This window comes from Thunnus albacares, chromosome 11, assembly GCF_914725855.1.
Source record: "Thunnus albacares chromosome 11, fThuAlb1.1, whole genome shotgun sequence".
Classification (NCBI taxonomy): Eukaryota; Metazoa; Chordata; class Actinopteri; order Scombriformes; family Scombridae; genus Thunnus; species Thunnus albacares.
In genome coordinates, this window is record NC_058116.1 from 12,200,683 (window position 1) to 12,221,463 (window position 20,781).

The 20,781-nt window shown below is 39.9% G+C and overlaps 2 protein-coding genes across 7 annotated transcripts; one reads left to right on the forward strand and one right to left on the reverse strand.

Annotated features, from left to right (window-relative positions):
* Nucleotides 1-17: 17 nt before the first annotated feature.
* Nucleotides 18-7,596, reverse strand: si:dkey-192g7.3. Of its 3 annotated transcripts, none has more exons than XM_044365641.1 (6): nucleotides 7,095-7,596; nucleotides 5,326-5,407; nucleotides 2,689-3,009; nucleotides 2,280-2,327; nucleotides 1,745-1,831; nucleotides 18-1,626 (listed from the first exon to the last, which is right to left on the reverse strand). In XM_044365641.1, the coding sequence occupies exons 2-5, from the start codon at nucleotides 5,366-5,368 to the stop codon at nucleotides 1,746-1,748; spliced, it is 498 nt and encodes a 165-aa protein (XP_044221576.1). In that variant the 5' UTR covers nucleotides 5,369-5,407; nucleotides 7,095-7,596; the 3' UTR covers nucleotides 18-1,626; nucleotide 1,745. The 3 variants fall into 3 exon arrangements, with proteins under 3 accessions (XP_044221576.1, XP_044221575.1, XP_044221573.1); XM_044365640.1 differs by lacking the exon at nucleotides 7,095-7,596 and adding an exon at nucleotides 6,274-6,374; XM_044365638.1 differs by lacking the exons at nucleotides 5,326-5,407; nucleotides 7,095-7,596 and adding an exon at nucleotides 6,274-6,436.
* On the forward strand, nucleotides 6,469-20,741 carry LOC122992068 (amyloid-beta A4 protein-like). 4 transcript variants are annotated; one of them, XM_044365625.1, is made up of 18 exons: nucleotides 6,469-6,665; nucleotides 9,576-9,743; nucleotides 9,862-9,991; nucleotides 10,109-10,221; nucleotides 10,711-10,901; nucleotides 10,987-11,231; nucleotides 11,426-11,593; nucleotides 13,703-13,836; nucleotides 14,022-14,096; nucleotides 15,414-15,572; nucleotides 15,866-15,997; nucleotides 16,182-16,281; nucleotides 16,685-16,752; nucleotides 16,944-17,082; nucleotides 17,356-17,409; nucleotides 18,060-18,151; nucleotides 18,269-18,415; nucleotides 18,579-20,741. In XM_044365625.1, exons 1-18 carry the CDS (start codon nucleotides 6,606-6,608, stop codon nucleotides 18,678-18,680), a joined length of 2,277 nt encoding a protein of 758 aa, XP_044221560.1. In that variant the 5' UTR covers nucleotides 6,469-6,605; the 3' UTR covers nucleotides 18,681-20,741. The 4 variants fall into 4 exon arrangements, with proteins under 4 accessions (XP_044221560.1, XP_044221562.1, XP_044221561.1 ...); XM_044365626.1 differs by having other exon boundaries at nucleotides 6,471-6,665; nucleotides 15,869-15,997; XM_044365627.1 differs by lacking the exon at nucleotides 11,426-11,593 and having other exon boundaries at nucleotides 6,470-6,665.
* The last annotated feature ends 40 nt before the right edge of the window (nucleotides 20,742-20,781 follow it).

Consider the following 20,781-nt stretch of genomic DNA (forward strand, 5'->3'; position numbering starts at 1 on the left):
ACCACAAACACAAAGAGTTGTTTGAAGAGTCTCATACATTGTTTATTTATCTTTTTAAGTGATTGTTTATTGGATCTTTTTGGTTCTATAATTCTTTTACAATCATTTCTTTATTGAATGTGGTTTATTTATACAGTATTGCTCTGTGTAACCTGCTTTTCTCTATTAAACATTATTACTTTTCTTAATTTTGGGTCATGAAGTTATCTTAAAAACATATAATGTACTGTGTAATGTCTCTTCTTCATGCAATGCTATATGTACCCAGATTTCTTTCAGCTAGACAAAAATAAGTCTGATACTGTTCTCTACTTAAGTTTCATTTACCAGTCTCAACATGTACTTGTTAGAAATCTATTCAATGATACAAGTATCCCTTGGCAAATAATATGGTGTGTGCCAACATCTTTTTGCTGTTCTGCAGACATCAAAACTATGAACATACAAAAAGCACAAGTGAAAATAATGACAGGATACAAAAAGACATAAGCAGGTAGCCATAAAAAAAAAGAGAAAATGGTACATGAAGACACGAAAGGTTAAAATGGAGGTATGTTGACGAAAGGTTGTTCAGCTGCACTGCAGTTTCATTTCAATTCTTTGACCTCATGTGTTAACCACAAAGACGTCCACACAGTCATCATGAGTCATTTCATTACAATTCCGTTTCCCTTTTTCCCAGTTTGCTTCAGTTTGCTTCTGTTGGGAGCTACTGCTTCCCCAACCCTATAATATGGGACCAGTGATAAAGTGGACATATGGACCAGCAGTGTGTGTTCCACTTTCCAAAATTCAGCAATTCACAGATGGTAAACTATTTAAAAAACATTTTAAAATTCTTGATTGTCTTGGCAAAAATCATTCTCATTCCTTCCCTCTTGGTGTCATATGTTGTAATTGTCAAAAAAAAAATGGCACAGGGGGTTCCCTCCAAACCTTAAATATATATATACAGTACTGTGCAAAAGTTTTAGGAACTTTAGATGTTTAGATTCTTATCCCGTATGGGAGGCCTCTGATCAGTCCCATATTTATTGTGCAGCATGACAACAGTATATTTACAGTCACCTTAAACTTTTTGCGGGAGTGAAAAAGCCAGTCTAATAGAAATACAGTTACGGGCAATGGGTTAAATCATTAAGCACCTGTACACAGCAGTATATAGCTGCCTTCACATTTTCTGTACACATTCTGTAAATATCTGCATTACATGATTCACATTTCTGACTGAATTTTAGCATCACAGTTCCCTGATACAGTTAGATCACACATCTATCAATCTATTTTTGTTGTGTGATGATTTCAGTAATTTTTTGTACATTGTTTGTGACTGAGATGCTAACTTCTCACATTTAAATTTATAATTTCATTTTGTGACACCTGCCTATAAACATCCACAAATGTTCACGAAATAGAAATCCTTTTGATAAACACAACATTCCACAGGCGTCGTGAACACAGGGTGTAACCTGTCAGTGAGTCTTTGTTGGCAGGATGCCACATTCATGACAAACCACTATTCAGAGGAAAAATCTTTAACACTGTTGTTTTACTTTCTCTTGGGTCATTGCAATCGTCAGGGTACAGAGGTTATCAGTCACCGTTCCTGTTATCCTTGATTAGCCCCTTTATCAAAGAAAAACACATGGAAAAACAAATAGCACTTAGTCACCCTGTGACAGCAATAAAAGTTGTGCAACTCTGGTTTAACAAACAATACTTCAGTGCAGTGTGGCAAATTCACCTTAGATGAAGATCTCTGATATCAGGGAAAATCCAAGCGTCACCACAACAGGAATGCTTTTCCAGTGTGTCATGGAGCTGACAGATCCTGTGAAAAATGAAGAAAATTGCAAAAAATATGACACTGTAAATGACTAAGTGATTTCTTTTACTTACTAATTTGATTTCACAGACTTTATTTTACACATACTAAACAATAATTACTTTTTAAGGGGTTTTAATGTATGTGTAGTAATATGCCTGTTCTAAGCTAAGAGGATTCATGGGCTGTATGTAATTCCCATCCCCAGCAAGAATGTATAATGAGTTGTAGGTAATGTGCTACTCTGTTTCAACCAACTATCTGCTGTGAACCATTTTCAAACCTCACCTGAGATTCTGTAGCTGTCCTTTCAGTTTGTGGATTTGGGCAACACAACTCAAGAATTCATGACAGAGTCACAGTGACGTGATCTTTAAATCATCTCAAAAACTTCTACTTGTATTGTTTTTCATTTAACTCATGGCAACTTATGGCAAGATCTTTCAGAGCTAACCTGTGGGTGGGTTGCTGGTCTGCTTAGACTGCCTCTGATGGGACTTTCCTACAAAAAAAACAAAAAAAAAGATACCAAACATTCATATGAAATGAGTAAGCTGAAAGTTAAGTGTTGCCATCTCTCATCTCCCATTTCCCATGACCTGCTCTTTGCCATACCACATGTTGCAGAAAACACACAAACCTGCCAACTCTGGATAGAGCTTACCAAGAAACACTATGTGACGTTAAAATGGTGAGATTCATTGATTGGTAAAAATATTGGTAGCAACACCCTGACACTGGTAGGGACACGTTCGCCCACCTGACAAACACTGAAACCTGCTAACAAGAGAAGACTTGAAGTAAAATGCATGAGTGAATGAATGATCAAATACTTTGGTATGCATAATGAATGAATGACTCACCAGATAAGTTTAGATTTACGATGTAACGGTTGTATTCCTCTTCTATGTAAAAAATGCATTTGTATTTCCCCTGGTCATCCTCTGTGATGTTGGTTAGGAGAATAGAGCAGTTTTCTCTGTTCTCAGCCACAAACGTTTGGATCCTGCCCTCATATCTATTAAGGGAGTTTCGAGTGATCTCATCATATTGGAAAACCAGAGTCGTTTTTGGTGGTTTCTCCATCTGCCACTTAAACACCTTGTTTGAATTTCTGTTGGGGCAGGAACATGGCAGAAGGACACTGTCTTCCAAGATGCCATTGATAGTTTTCTCCTCTTCCCCTAGAAAATGTAAATAGGAATTAGTTTTTTTCCCCCAATTCAGTTTTATTCATACAGTGCCAAATCATTACAAAAGTTATCTCAGGGCACTTTTCACATAGAGCAGGTCTGACAAAATGTCTGATACATCAGGGCTAGACCCAAATGCACGACTCACACAGTCAGAATTTCCAAAAAACAAAGTCTTTACTAGGCAGATTCGATACACGGACAGGCAGTCAGAGAAGGCAACCAGACACAAAGAGCTAGGAAGAGACAGAGTCAAAACAAAAAACAGATCTGGGGTCAAAAAAACATGGAAGGCTATAAGTGGGAGAATAGTGCTGGAATGCTTGCGAAAGAGGCTGAGATGAACTGGCACAGGGAGCAGGGATCACACATACTAAATAGACAAGGAGAGTGAGTGCAATGAGAAACAGGTGAGAGGTGAGAGGAGAGTTAGATACCAAAATAAAACAGGAACAGCAGAATTAAAGACAGGTTGAGACATGACAATGTCTAGATCGTACTGTTTAATTTATAGAGACCAAACAAGTCCCCCATAAGCAAGCACTTGGGGACAGCTGCAAGGAAGAACTACCCCTTTGATCAACCCACTCAGTTCTCAGACTCTTCAATTTTTTTCTTTCTGTAGTCCACCATCCACACACACACATACACCGATGTCATTCGTTTTATGATGTCTGTCTTTGCATGTTTCCCTTTTTTGCTGATTTTATTATAAACACATTAGCAATGTGTTTACTTTAGAAGGAATGTCTCTTATTTGGTGTTGTAAATGTCAAACAATGATGATGACCAAATGGCCTCAGCTGTTACTCTCTCTCTCTCACTCGCCTTTCTCTGTGTGTCGTAACTGCCAAAGATATTTACAAATTCATGTGAAAGTCATGTCCTAAACTAAATTTCCTCAATTTGAGCTAATTACTGTGCAGATTTTACAAACTTGACCTTATTCTGATTCTCTCCAATCAAACACAACTGCATAGTTGCTTCTCACCGGACATTGCAGAGTCTTGCTTTGTTTGCATTTCTGTTCAAGTGCACAAATAAAGAGAGAGAGGTATTTATTATTGCAACAGTGCAAAAAATGTGACCTAAATATTACTTCCACTGATATCCACCAAATAACATAGTTTGGTTTCAAATGAGACAAACATTCATTTTTTGGTGTAATTAATTAAAACTAATGGACAAACATGTATCATGTTCAATAACTTGATCATTAATCTGGATGTGCAAGCAGTAAAAGCTTTTTAAAATTCCTCATGAGGATTTGCTTTTTTGGGGGGGCGGGTTGATTTTTTATAGACCTACAGGAGAGATAACATGTTTAAGTGAGAATCTAAATACAACCATGGTGAGAACACTTATTTTCAGTATAACAAGATGTTAAAAGACAGACACAAAAAAGTAACATAAAATTAAAACCACTGAATCTTAAAAATCAAATCAGTACACCTTCATACAACACAGGTCAAATACATTTTCATTCATAACCTGTTACCAAACTCCTCAAGTAAGACAAAACAATGAGAAAAAACACTCTCTTATAATACATGACAATGGTTTGTTGGATTGATGTGGTTGATGCGTCAAAGACTTTAAATCATTTTGGATTAATAGTAAAACCTTGATCATACGTCTCTTAACAGAGTAGCTACCTCTTCTGTTAACATAATTGACTACAGATGTGATTTGGTGGTTCCCTTGTCATGCCTAACAGTTTATGTTGGACTTTCAACCACGCCTTTAAAATGATGATCAATGATGGCTCACTGCCAAGTAGTGTTGCAAGATTTTGGCTTAAAAAAACCTCAAGTGATAAAACAAGGAAGTGCCTCAATGTTACATTTTTGCTGAAACTATTTCAAAACAGCATTTTTTTCCCATTACTATAAATCTTTGTTGCTAGTTGAATAAAGATTTTCACAGATGTTCACAATCATCTATTTCCTCAGTTAAATCTAACAAATGCTCATAAAGGTTATTTAATCTATCACTGAATATACCCTTCACCTCTTACAAGAAAACATAAAGTTTGTGTTATGCATGTTTTTTAATAGTGGGAGACCTGTTCTCAATGTTGGTAAGCCATATATTGTAACAGTCAAATCTAAACGGACTTTTGCTTTACTTTTGCAAAAAACAAATGGTCAATGAGACAGGAATAGAAAAGGTAACATAAAGCAATCACACAAGATGACAACCTCTCAAATATTGTCACACAGGGTTTGCAATGCGTCATACACCGCCTACCCTTAATGTTTAACTCCATATTACTGCTGTAGTAGTGTGAATCATGTGATAGCTCACCTGAGGCAATTAACACCATTAACAAGACCAGGAAAGTCCTCATGTTGCACTCTGATGGTTCCGCGATCTCTTGAAGAATATGCTGCGTGAAAATAATAATAATTCGTCACGCTGTTCAAGTAGACTATCTTGAAATCCCGAACCACGAGCAGTTCAGCAGTCCATGTGCGACCTGCCTCTGTCAGTCTTAGAGGAAGTGTGGAATTATTTCCAAGTCCAACACTAATAGTAGCGGATATGAAGACTCATTTCCGGTAATGCCCAAACTGATAGGACATTATCATACAAGAGAATATTACTTTTTCCCAATATGTCGTCATTGAGATTTTCTGTGTAACTACACAATTAGTGTGTTTACATGCTCATAACACACAACTACACACATATGACTAGAAACTGTTGATACTGCTGTGGTGGAAGAAGTATTCACACCCTTTACTTCAGTAAAAGTACTAATACAGCAGGGTAAAAACACTCAATTACAGGTAAAAGTCCCACATGAAACATCTTACTTCAGTAAAAGTACATAAGTATTAACAGCAAAATATAGTTAAAGTATAAATCTGATTTTTGGTGAAATATTGGATCATTTGAACATTTATTGAAATGAGACCATGTGAGAAGGTTAGAGGGAAAATCACTATTTGGTGGAGCTGTTAACTCATAGACATCTGAAATGTGACCCCGACTACACACTGCTTTCTGTAAGACGTCAAAAGTCAAAAAACAATGTGTTGAATTTTAAAAGCTTGTTCCATTTTGTCAAATCTTCATCTGAAAAGTGACTAAAGCTGTCAAATAAATGTAGTGGAGTGGAAGTATAAAGTAGTATCAAATGGAAATACACGAGTAAAGTAAGTACCTCAAAATTACTCAGTAGCCTACTTGAGTAAATGTACCTCACCACTGGAACACTGTTAGAATCTTATAAACAGGAATATGAATTACCTGGTTTCTCATTTTCCGTGTGAACTTTGCCGCATCCAGATTCAGATGAAAACCAGGATAGTTTGTGACTACTTATTACATGTCTGCGTGGACGGAGACGCCCCCCCATTCCCCCTCCTCCTCCTCCTACGCTGCCCACTCCCCCGCCCCCATCCAAACACATCCCTACGGTCCAGCTTCACTCCGTCACCGTCAGGAGCTAAACTGGGAGGGATATAAGCGGGATCGCGACGCTTCATCTGCCGCGACACACATAACCACCTGCTGTAATATTTTTTTTCTAACGGAAAAATCGTGAACAAAACGGGAGTACTGGATACCGGGAGGACGGCATGGGAGAACACACGGCGTTTCTGCTGTTACTGGTGGCGACCTTGACGCTCTCATCCGAGGTGAGTACAACGGAGAAAATCTCCGCCTGTGGTGGAGAGAGAGTGTCGGTGAGTCCGGACTGGCTGAACTCATCTGAGGGCCTGTGGCTACAGCAAGCACCAAACTGACCACAGTGTCAACCACCGTGTCACAGCTGAATAATGACTTGCTAGAATAACGGTTAAAATATAAATGTTACAGCTATTGCGTAGGCTGTAACGCTCCACCGGTGTAACGGTAACAACAGTGCTGCTACCAATATTTATTACTGGGTTTGCCGAGGCCCACACTCCGATTGAATCAGTAACTAGGTGTTAAATTGAATTTTCCCAGATAGTTTTTAACATTTTTGTCATAGAAGTCCATCAATGTGCCAGGTGTACGGTGTATACAGATTTACTGCGCACAATTAGCAAGCCAGTAATGTTAGCAATGCTACCAAGGCCTACCGTTAGATGTCAGTGATTGACAACTTGGTTCTGCCATGTTGGACTTGTTTTTGTCCGAGGAGTTTTCTTTAACCCCCCTCATAGCTGTTACAGTAGTGAAGTTCTGGTTTTCTTTCCTATTACTGGTTGGATAGCTGTGTTAAGTCACCTAACTAGTGCAGTTAAAAGGGTTTAGGAAGCTAACATTAGCTAGCTTTTACCAGAAAATTAAACGGATTGGCATGGCAACCGCTATAGACTAACATAGCGTCATTTGTTTGTTTAGTTTGTCCCGTTAGACCGTTACAGACACAGTTTGACCTTTTAAACTGTTACACCCACAGTCTGTCCCTTTAAACTGTTACAGCCTCAGTCTGTCCTTTTAAACCGTTACAGCCATAGTCTGTCCTTTTGAACTGTTACAACCACCGTTTGTATTTACAAACCATTATCAGGGATTTGAACGGGTTTGTCCTTTAAACCGTTATTATGTAGGCTGGTATTGCTGAGGAGAATGGTAAAAGGATGCAGTCTTTTTTTAGTTTGACACAAGCAAGATGGCGCCTGCAGCTTGCTGCTGCTGCGCTGGACCAGAGAAAAACACACAGCTCAGGTCCAGCTGAAAATAAGATGAAAAGGGCCTGTTTCGCAATATGCAACTCATTACATGCACACTGCTGTTTCCTCATTGCCTTTCTGGATTAAGAGATGCAATTAACTAATGGAAAGTGTTACTACATTGCAGGCTCAATATAATAACACACCCACTGTAGCTTTCCCAGCCAGACCCCCTGCGTGCTGCAGTGGATGTCTCTACAGAAGAGTTATACAGGACACACCATTTGATGTAGCATTCAAGAACTTTCCCCTGCTAATATCACCATATATACATATGATAGTATGTGATACTGTAGCTCTACTATTTAGTGTCATTCAAGAGTACGTTCGTAGAAATTTTTATCATACTTGGTTGTATTTTTATCTCCTATTACTATGCTATTCCTGTTATATTCCTGCTGACATATATTTGGTATTTTTGATAAACCATTGTTCTTAAAGTTCATATGTAGTCTGGCGACTTATTATTTATCCAGCCATTGTTTTGGACCTCTGCAATTCCACCTCTGTGCTGCATGTTTTGTCACCTGCAGGCTGAGTCATGATAGGAAGTCACACAGGCCCTGCAGCAGCAATACCTAAATGTGGTAACCTTTTTGCACTGGCATGCCCTGCTGCCACTTTCCCTTATAATCACAAGGAGTGCCTTGAGCTTATTCTTTTATCTAGACCAAGTCAAGCTGGTTAAGTGAGTGTGATTGTGGATTAACCAACACAGCAACAATTTCCTGGCTATCCCTTTCTCATTTTTTAAAAAAAGAACGTTACTGGAGATACAGGAACCAGTGATATGTGAAGAATAGGATAATATTGATATTTATGTGGTTTGAAGCAGCCGTGGGCCAACCATTATCAGCTGACATCTCATCACATATTCTTTAAATAACATTTTGTTTTATATTCTGTAGCCTGTAAAATCATATTCCCACAAGACTCACTGTGTTCAGCTGGGCGTTGGTTCATGCACCCACTGCTTACTGCTGCAGTTTCTGTTTTACTGTTTAGGTTTAAACAGAACAAGATGGATGTGCCATATGATGCAAGGCACCCAAAGGACAAAATTGAATAGCACAGTATTGATGGATATATCCTGACTCACAGGAGGCAAATGACATGCAGAACTTGACAAGCAAGCACAGCATCAAGTCTGAATTTGTCATTTATAGATTGGATGGCTTGGTGGCTAACATATTGCAACATCAGTCTTTTCTGATGTCTGCCAGAAAAATAAAGGGTCCCCAGAACTCAAAACATCAAGACTCCCTCCAATTATTCCCCCAAACACAAAGGAAGAAGAAACAATAAGTGCAGACAGCTATGTCCTATTCAACAGTAGAAGACTTAGACCACGTCATTTGAAAGAAAAGGTTGTTTGCACCTCATATTGGTTCACAGCTGGATTTTAATAGTCAGTGGTTCTTGGAGTTTCTCTCATCTTTTTGTCTCACTTTCACTGCTCTGCACTTTCTCTAATATAGGAATTGAATAAAACTTTACTGAGCTTAAAAGACAGGCTAACAAGGGGCACATGTGCCGCCCTGTGACTGTAATGCTCAGCTTTCTGGCCAAAGGGCTTAAAGGGATGAATAGCGTATCTTGCCTGGATTATGCTTAAACCAGTGTTTATATATTTATATAATAACTTAAATGTGCAGTGCTATAGTGTAATTCATAGAGGCATATATCCTCACAAATTGTTAATCCCAATACCACATAGAAAAACAGATGTATCTGCAGGATTGTATGTGAGAAGAAGCAGAATAAAATGAGAGGGTCTAAATATACATAAACTGTATCTGGAGGTATTTATTGTTAAACTATACTTGAGCAAGTTTGGTATAAACAATCCTCATCGTTGTCCTCTCTTTCTCCTTGTTTGTCCAGGTGCCTGCTGATGACTCTGTGGGTTTGCTAACTGAGCCCCAGGTGGCCATGTTCTGTGGGAAGCTTAACATGCACATCAACGTGCAGAGTGGCAAATGGGAATCTGACCCCTCTGGCACCAAGAGCTGCATTGGCACCAAGGAGGGCATCCTGCAGTACTGCCAAGAGGTATTTAAACGGAGCCAGAGAGTACTGCGGAGACGGAGAAACTGTGACGGAAGGAAAGACAGAAAGGCAGGTTATGTAGTAAAAATAAAGAATATAACAATCTCTCTCTTTTATGCAGGTGTATCCAGAGTTGCAGATCACAAATGTCGTGGAGGCCAACCAGCCCGTCAGCATCCAGAACTGGTGCAAGAAAGGCCGCAAGCAATGCCGCAGTCACACACATATTGTGGTGCCATACCGCTGCCTGGGTAAGCAGCTTTAATGAAACAGGTGTATGTTACTGAGCATGAATATGTGTGTAATGATGCACATGTAAATGGATAAATACTGTACCTGTAAACAACCAAAGCATGTGTCTGTTGCAGTGGGGGAGTTTGTGAGTGATGCCCTGCTAGTTCCTGACAAGTGTAAGTTCCTGCACCAGGAGCGTATGGACCAGTGTGAGAGTCACCTGCACTGGCACACTGTAGCCAAAGAGGTGAGCCTTCTGTCTCATTGTATGAGCCTCATATTAAATGTATGTTATGCTTGCACCCACATGTGGATATCTGCTAGTAGCCTTTTTCTTTTCACTTGTTTTCTGCCTTCTCCATCTGGTCTTCTGTAAGCTCCTGCTGAATGACTCAGCACTCCTTAATTACACCCCAACCCCCACTCATATCTACTGTCAACCTTCTCTGCCACTTTGTTCTGATTTGTGTTCCTTTCATCCTCTTTTTTTTCACTGTTCATTAATGTGCAGTCACCCATGAAGACCATTATAATAAATAATCCGCACATCAGAGTTACAGCACTAGTGTGGGGCCACGGTCCTTATCTCCAGTTACCAAGGTTTACCACAATAAGCTCTCGAAAGGATTGAAATGATTGAATGTTGTGTGGTTTCATTGTGATGCTGTTTACATGTGAGCCATAGAAATGCTGTAGGAAGTTATTATTATGATTAATGGCTTTTTATTAAAATTAGTCCTGCGGAGACCGCTCCATGAATCTCCATGACTATGGGATGCTGTTACCATGTGGTATTGACCGTTTCCGCGGGGTGGAATTTGTCTGCTGTCCGCCGGAGGCGGAGCGAGAGTCAGATAGTGTCGAGCTAGACGGGGAGGAGTCAGACGTCTGGTGGGGCGGAGCTGAGACTGAATACACCGATAACAGGTATCATCATTCGTTGACATTCATCGCCACGGAGACACACACACACTTAACGATACAAAGACTGAACCAACCGCTCTCTCCACAGCATGTCGCGTCAGGCAGACACAGAGCCCGCCACCACTGAAGATGATGAAGACGAGGACGAAGAGGCAGAGACTTTTGAAAGGGATGAGAATGGAGATGGCGATGAAGACGAGGAAGACGAGGAGGACGAGGAAGACGAGGACGACGACGTGACCAGCGAACGGGATAGCGATGAGCGCAGCGCTAACATCGCCATGACAACCACCACCACCACCACCACTGAATCAGTTGAGGAAGTCGTTCGAGGTAAGAAATCAAGAGAGAGGAGCTCGTTCATTTGTTTTGTTTACATGTTTTCATTCATTTGTTTATGATTAGGTGTCGTTTTGTTGATCATTTTTATTTTACTCATCAAATTCAGAAGCTCACATTTTGCGTTTATTTTCACTTGATATTTAATTTTTATTTTGTGTTGCTACCTGTGTGTGTGCACATCTCAGCGGTTTGTTGGGCACAAGCTGAGTCAGGCCCGTGTCATGCCATGCTGGAGCGCTGGTACTTCGTGCCTGACAAGGGCAGCTGTGCTCCCTTCTTGTTTGGGGGCTGTGGGGGCAACAGGAATAACTTTGAGTCGGAGGAGTACTGCCTAGCTGTCTGCAGCAGCTCGTGTAAGTCCCAGGACGGAGCCGTCTAAAGCCTGAAGTGTCCACCCCTTAATAAGCCTGATTCCTGTCCTCAGGCTGCTGCAGACTGTCTTTCTGTCTCATTCCAACACTCTGTCTCTCCTTTTCTTGTGTCTAATGGCTCTTAACCATTCAGAGCACTGACAAGTGGATTCGGTTGCTCGTTATCTAGTCTTATAGGATTACTTTCTTAGCAAGATAAAAACGTATCTTTAATTAGAAGAGAGAGGAAACAAAGAGAAACAGTGAAGGCCATGAACCCTTCCATTTCCCTGGAATAACATATTTTTGTACCTTTCACAAAAAGCAAAGAAAGGGACTTCAATTTTGTGGTAAAGATAAAGCATCCTACATTTTTTATTGTCAACAAATCTCATGAAAAGAAGATGTATGGGTTTCAGCCCCAAGCCCGTTCTTTTGTCCTGAAGACTTAAATTTTTAAAAATGCACAAATATATACTGCAGATAGACTGTAGAAAAGTAATTTCCTGAAATAGGTGGGCACTGTATTTTTTTAGCAAGTGTTACTCAAAACAGGAGTACAGAGGGCATTTGTTGGGGACTATTTTCAGCAGCGGATTAATACACATTTGGCTCTTGAGTTAGTATTTGGATGATGAATATGGGATTGATTCAAAATAAACTACAACGCCCATGTTTATTGCAATGAAGCAACTTGTCACCCAGTGCAACAGTGTGGCTCATTCATGTGTTCTTAATAGTTTTTGCACAACAAGCTCTATGGCACAGAGCAGGGTACTTTTTTGTCCATCAGCCAGATGGCTAATGAATGTTTAAATTTACCAGCCACTCAATAGATGACCATTGTTTTTTTGGCTGGTGAGTGAAGCAAATTGACCAAACACTTGCATATTTTACCAGGCATTTGGCTGGTCGCTGGTGATAATTTTGTACTCTGGCACAGAGGAATAAAGTATATCAGGCTTTGACTACACAGACCATACTTGTTAATTGGATCAATTCATCATTGATTTTGGTCTTTTCATGGGATTTGTGGGCTATAAGAAAAATATGAGTCGAAAGACAGTAATTATACTCACATCAAGGCTAGTAGAAAGCAGCACCAATGAAAAATGAATGCCTGCACACTTACTACAAGCCACAAAATTTCATCAAGACAACATTTCGATCCTACTCGGATCTTCGTCATGGTCAAAAAGTGTGCAAGCGGTACTTTTTTCAATAAGAAAATTATTATTGCCAGCTTTATCCTTTAAATTGCCATTTTACACTGACACAGTCTGTAGTTTGGCCAATGATGTTTGAACTTAGTAATAAAAGTGAAATGAAAGTAAGCAGATGAAGTAACTGTTCATCACATAAACGACTCACTTCCACTTCATTCATTTTCTCATTTCATCATTTACTGACCAGTAACACTAACTGACGCATACTTATTACAGCATGTGGACGAGGCAGCGTAAATACTGAATCTTGAATGTCAAGAGTGCTTCTGCACATGTGTTTGCATGCCTTGCACTGTTGTATGCAGTAGTAGGGTCTTGTATCTGATGCTGCAGCTCTGTAGTTGTCTGACCTGGCAGTAAAGATGCCTCAACCAGCTGAGTGTTGCAGCCATTTGCTGTTTCCACCAAGTGAAGTGAACCACCACACTCTTCAGTGGTGCAGCGTCTGCCCTGATCCTGACTCAGCATTTTTCATCTTATCTCAGGACAGATATATGCACACACCTGTACTGGGAAACTAATCACCTTTTGTCATCTGAGAACCTGTGTGTCCTTTATATGTGTATTTAAAAACAATTTTCTGTATGTGCCTAACCTTTTATATGTGATTATTAACACAGTTGTTTAAATGTGTTCATGTTGTCTCTTAAATTTAAGTAATAACTGTTCATCATGTGCCTCGAGCTGAATCCTGTGTAACGTTGCCTCTATTGAATGCGTCGTGTGTTTCAGACTCACAAGGATCAGTGTTTGTCCCGCATTTACCTTTTCATGCATCCTCTTCGCCTGTGTTCCCACCATCCTCTCGAATCACTCTGCTTCAAATCTTTTCTCTTCCGCCTTTCCCTGCCCTGTATTTGATTCCTCCATCTTTGCTCTCCTCCAGTGCCCACCATGGCTCCCAGTCCTCCAGATGCAGTGGATCGGTACCTTGAATCTCCTGGGGATGACAATGAACACACTGACTTCCAGAAGGCAAAGGAAAGCCTGGAGGCTAAGCACCGTGAAAAGATGTCGGAGGTATGTGTGAATGTGTGTGTAGCGTGCTTAACATTTACATCCTGAACATCTCTGTGTGCCTTGTGGTTCTCTTTAACTCCTTTGTCCAGCACCTTTGAAGGTGTCTGATCTGATGTGAAAAAACCTGAATTTATCAGTCTGAAATGGTTGCTTTTTGTCCGTGACATGACGCTCTGTGTGTCCAGGTGATGAGAGAGTGGGAAGAGGCTGAGAGACAGGCCAAGAACCTTCCTCGCGCTGACAAGAAAGCTGTCATCCAGGTATGACACAATAATAATGATAATACATTTTATTTATAGAGAACTTTTAAAAGGCTGTCAAAGACACACACTAGAACTTCGTCTGTCTTCTTACGTGTTTGTTATTAAAATATCTGAGTATATCTGGCCAAAATGTCAAAAAGTGATCAATATAAATGAAAGTCACAGGTTTCAGTAAAAATCTTAATTGTCAAGCTTAAAGTGAGGTATGTTTTTATATGTAATGTTTTACAGGAAGACAAAAGAGAATCATCTGATATAAAACATGCAGAAATTATTTTTTTTAACACATGTATATTAGGGAACAGAGGTATAACTTGGAAAATGTGTCATTTATTTTACTGTGTTTTTAATGTAGGTTAAGAGATTAACATCTAAAGTAGAGAAAAACTTATCTTGTTATGGAGCTGGATTTGTGACATCACAACATCACAAGAGATAAGGCCAGAATCCATCTTGTCAGGCTTCAAGTCATGTACCAGTCAGCGTCCTATGAGGATTCTCACATTATCTTGTGATCTCATGAATCCAGCTGCAAAGACGGTGATGGACAGATGGTTCATCCAGTCACCTGCCAAGTATTTTTGAAAGTGCCTGCCCTTGTCCAAACAGTTGCCAAGGACGACATCTCAGATGGTTCTGTGTAGCAAACCATCTGGTGCGTCAGGTTAGAGAAAAACATAACAGGAAAAAAAAAATTTCTGAACACATTTTTAATGATAAATGTGACATAAAGTAAACTTTATGTCAGAACATGTGCAAATTCAAAACAGTAAATGTAAAACTTATCAATAAAATATATTAGTGTCAAAAGAAAATTACTTCAGAGGTGAAAATGATGAAGGACTGTTAACGAGCTGTGTAATTAAAATTAGTATTTTTAATGAGGTATATACTGTAGTTGGGGGCGGCTGTGGCTCAGGAGGTAGCACGGGTCGTCCACTAATCAGAAGATGAGCGGTTCAATTTCCGGCTCCTCCAGTCCACATGTCGATGTGTCCTTGGGCAAGATACTTAACCCCTCATTGCTCCTGATGGCTGTGCCATCAGTGTGAGGATGTGTGTGAATGATTAGATTTCCTCTGATGGGCAGGTTGGGACCTTGCATGGTAGCCCCTGCACCCATTCAGCGTGTGAATGGGTGAATGTGATTTGTAGTGTAAAAGTGCTTTGAGTGGTTCAAGTACAGTCTATTTACCATTTAAATGGGTTTTCGTCCCATTTCTGGCACGTTTAGCATGAGTTTTGTCAACTTCTTTTACATGTTATTACCATTAAAGCCTACTTGTGTGTGTTTAAAATGTGTTTGACATGCAGCACTTCCAGGAGAAGGTGGAGGCTCTGGAGCAGGAGGCAGCAGGAGAGAGGCAGCAGCTGGTGGAGACCCACATGGCCCGGGTGGAAGCTCTGCTCAATAGCCGCCGACGCCTGGCTCTGGAAAATTACCTCAGTGCCCTGCAGGCCAACCCTCCACGGGTACACACACACACACACACACACATACAAACACAAACACACAAACACATCCTTCTGCACTATTCAATAAAAGCCATTAAACTGTTACATGAACTCATGGGTATGTACACAGATAAATTAATTAAATAGGACCTGTGTCAAACTATACTGTTGTAGTAATTGGCAAATACAATGAAGTATATTATATAATGTTAGGTATGAAATATATAGAATAAAAACACACCATACGTGCATATTTATAATGCAGCTCTGAGTGTAATAATCCCACTAACAACATACAACACTGCTACCAGCAGTCTCGTCAGGTGTTGAGCCTGCTGAAGAAGTACGTCCGTGCAGAACAGAAGGACAGGCAGCACACGCTGAAACATTATGAGCATGTCCGCACAGTTGATCCCAAGAAGGCTGCACAGATCCGACCTCAGGTACGCTACCTCATGCACACAATGCCAAAACTTTTATCCCCACTAAACCTTTAATGTGATGAAAGGATTTTAAATGTTTGTATTGGTGAATTCTTAGCATGGCCTATTCTTAGTGTATATTTTTTTTTAGATGTACTTTAACCCTTTCTACCAGAACGTACTCAACTTTCCTCTCACCTTTTAGGTTTTGACGCACCTACGTGTGATTGATGAGAGGATGAATCAGTCATTGGGTCTGCTCTACAAAGTGCCCAGTGTGGCTAATGAGATCCATAACCAAGTCTGTGAGTGTTGTTTTTTTTCACATCTGCACAATCAGTCAGGAAGTGAGCAACATAGATTTTAAAACATTATAGTACCATAAAAATTTCTATGTGTCCACTCATAAGGGAGCCTGTCCCATTAATAAAAGGGAGTAAAGGTTGTGTTTTTATGAGACTGTTACTGGAAATCTTCACATCATTACATTTATTGCCGTTTATTTCTCGTATGAGAACAATAATGTGTTGGATGAGACAGACACACATAGCACGTGTCTCTACGGATAGTTTGTTCTCAGTAATCGGGACACCGTATGAAATTCACCTGGCATTTATTTTGCTTATCTGTCTCACTCCCACCACTCCCTCCTCATTTATCATCATGCTGGGGCTCTCTTTCTCACGCTCACTCCCTTTTTCTCTCCAGCGGTCATAATGCAGAGAGTTCAGTCTGAGCTGTCTCAGCAAGTCTCCTCCCTGCAGAGCGACGGGCGGGTAAGTCTGGTTGCAACCACTCACATATGCATGGAGTCTGTCCTGCATGAACCTCTCTCACATATATAAATAGAATCATCTCTGCTACTCAGAATGGTACAAGACAAAGTTGCCATGCACAGGGAGAAATTTAGATGCAGGCGTGGTTGGGGATTGGTGGAGTCCATATTAATGCTGCTCTGTGTTTCCAGGTGGACGGCAGGGTGAGTTACGGTAATGACGCTCTGATGCCTGATCAGGCCTACAGCTCTGCTCCCATGGAGCCCGGCCTTGACGGACTGGGCTTCATCCACCCTGAGAGCTTCAATCAGCCCAACACAGAGAACCACGGTAACACAAACAGATTGTAGACTAGTACACAGACTTAGTCTTGTATTATAAAATGAGATATTCACTGACAAAAAATTATTCTGAGAGTATAAAGCCTCATTAGAAAATTGGTACAGCAACAAAATACTTAATCTTAACAGTGTGTAATATGTGTGTAATACAAGTGTAGAGTATTAATGACATAACATTTCAGAAACTGTGTCAGTGATGAGCTAATATATATGTCAATTTGCATTTTGTCCCCTTTTTTAATTTTCTTTCTAAATGTTGCAGTTGAACCTGTTGATGCTCGTCCAATTCCGGATAGAGGGCTCCCCACACGACCTGGTATGTGTAATTCTTGATCCAGTATGGCCACAAGCAAGTAGTCCTGGGCGAACTGGGAAATTAACTCATAGTACCTTTGATGATGCATCAACATAATCCTCATAGAGGAATTTTTCTTAAGAAAAAAAAGTTATGTTAACATTAATTGTCTCTCACCAGCCACACTCTATATATCTTTGAAACCCAAAGAACATGTTGAAAGAATTTCCTTTCTCAAGAAATGTAAAATGGAAAGTATTTTGCAACATCCTTGTTTACTTGCCACCAGTTCTTTTTCTTTGTCGCCTTTGTTGATACGAACAAAACAGGACCGACTTGTAAAAACATTGCTTGGCAACAAAATTAGTGGTGCAAAACTCCACAGCAGGCTTTAATTACTGGAAAACATATTGGGAATTGAAAGGATTTCGTCCAAGTAAAACTGGAAAAAGCTTTTAGGTTTAGCTAGATTTTGAATACTGAGTAAATATGGCAACATTAATATCAAGATCAGGCTGTGATAATTATTGGAGTGTGACTGTGACTGAATGTGAGTGTAATAACACAATACAAACACATTGGAAATATAGCATATATGGTGGACAAGGAGTTTGTATTTCACCATTGAATGTGTGTGTTTTTATAATGCACTTTATGTTCCTTGGTGTCAGTTTCTGCCCTGAAGCCAGAGGAGATGCCAGAAGTGCGGATGGACACTGAGGAGAGACAAAGTGCTGGTTACGAAGTTCACCATCAAAAACTGGTATGAAAACCAGCTGATTCCAGCACTACACACGTCATCATGGCATTTATTTTTGCTCCTGCAGGTCTGCGCTTTGCTTTGTACACATTGAATAGTCCCTTTTTATTTTAATGGCAGGTCTTTTTCGCCGAGGATGTGGGATCCAATAAAGGGGCCATTATCGGGCTTATGGTTGGAGGGGTTGTCATAGCGACCGTCATTGTCATCACCTTGGTGATGCTGAGGAAGAAACAGTATACTTCTATTCATCATGGTGTAATCGAGGTAAAGGGCTGAATGAATAGGTGGCTTTGTATAAAATACAGAACAGAGATCAGTGTTGATTTGTGTATAAAAGATCCACTGTGTTCCCTTTGTGTCTTTATCAAAATATTTCATAATACTATTATAAATAGTTTTGCTGACCATCCCTTCTGCATGTTCCTAGGTGGACGCAGCAGTGACACCAGAGGAACGTCATCTGGCCAAGATGCAGCAGAACGGTTATGAGAACCCCACCTACAAATTCTTCGAGCAGATGCAGAACTAAAGAACTGCTCGTCGACACTTTCTTCAGGCTTATCCCAAACCCACACTCTCACTGTTAGGGTCTGTTCCATTCTGGTCTCTTGCCCTTAGCCCTTACACCTGCAGTTTCTCACCCTGTTAAGGGGGAGGGAACGGTGCGAAGAGTGCTGCGAAGGCTGATTTTTATCTTGCTTGAGGGTTAGAAAAAGAAACCAATTTATATCTGAGTCAGGGGTTTGGGCTAGAGGAAAATGATATGGAACAAAGCCTTCTTAATCCCAGATCCCTTGATTGTACAGAGCAACACTTGAGCATAAATTTACCTGCAATTTGTCAGACAAGGGTAACCCTGTTTCACCTGCACATTTCAGTCAACCACAATGAAAACTTGACAGTGTTTGTACTGAAAAACCAACACCCCGTTGACTATTTATATGGAGTCATTTCAGTACTGCACACGCAGCTGAGACCAGAAACATGTAAAAACCCAGCAGTTAAATTCCCAGTCACTCCCTCATCGCTCCATTTTTTTCTCAAGCTGCCTCACACAGTCTCGCTCCCAGCTCTCAGATGACAGCTGTGCTGTACTTGATGACACAACAGCTCTTAGAGCTGTTAACTGGAGGAGGAGGGGCTCTCAGAGCGCCTTCTCCACAAGAATAAAGCCCAAATGTTTCAGGTTTGTTTTTTAAAAAGGAGAAAAAAAATGCAGAAAAAATATACAGAATCAAAATATGTAAATGTTAAAAATATTGAATGTTTTGTTTTCTGATTTTTTTTTATGTGTAATATATTAAGACAGAGATTCGCTGTAAGTATATGTAGTGCATGGCAATATTGATGACAGATGCAGTATACTGTATGTTGAGGTCCACAGGAAGCGGTCCTCTTACTAGATATTTTAGCAGGATTGTACATTTCTAGTGTCTTCTTTGTGACCTTGTGATATGAAGAAGAAAAGAGTATTCAGAATCTGGTCTGCTTTGTTGTCACACAGACTTGCTTTAACTGAATCTTTGCTTTATGCTCATCTCCATGCTTCACTGTTGTGTTAGCTGCATGGGCAAAATACTCTATATGTAAAATATGAAGTGTAATAGTATCCGAAAGGAAGATGATTGTGTTACTGTTTGCGTTTTATGCACTCTGTCATTTTTAGAGGTCTGATTATTATCACCAAATATTATTGCTGTTAAGTCTTTGATGCCAATTCCACTTGTCATTACACTTTTGGGTTTTTAATAGAATCAGGATCTAACTTGAGAAAGTGTATCATTCCAGATTTATCATTCCTCTGTCTCTCTTGATTGTAAATATTCAGATGATTGAGCTCCAGTTCTCAGTGACCCAGTTTCATTATCAAGCCTTTACCTTTACTTCAAGTCTTCGTCACTCTTTCCTAACCCCCATCTTTCATGTTTACCCTCTTTCTTGCTGTGTCAGCAATATTTTACAGTGCAGCACTATGGGACTCTCGTGTGTGAGTATCTGATAAATAGACGGGACTTGTTGGGCCTACACAGATCACGAGTTTTCCAAATGGTCCCCTCTTTACACACACACACCGCTCGTACACATTCCTTCACCAAATCTCACATACATGTTCTATTTTTCTACATTTCCTGTGTATACATGTACAGTGCTTCTGTGACTGATATCCCTTCCCTGCATATCTGTTAAGTCTCTTATTAGTAGAGGTGAAGAGTTACTATCAACTGGGAAGATGAACACATCTCACATCAGCACAGAGACACATATCCCTTAAATTAAGTTATTAAGGCAGTGAACATGAATGTGACTTGCATTTATACCATAGAAATACAACACATATCACCTCTCTACACCTTATCCACACATGTACAGACACACTAGAAGCTCTTAATCAGGTGAATGTTTAAAAATTTGTACTGACACTCACTCTGAGTGTCTTTGGAGGCTAGTGCTAAAATATGATGCTTTTTTTTTCTCTCCTCATTGATTCAGTGACTTTCCTCTGTGTAGTTAAATGAACCATTTGCTTAGAGTAAGAAGAAGCTTTCTACACTCACTATACCATGAATAAAATTTTGAATGTACATATAGATTTTTTTGGCTGTCTGTCATCTTTAAAAACATAAATATTA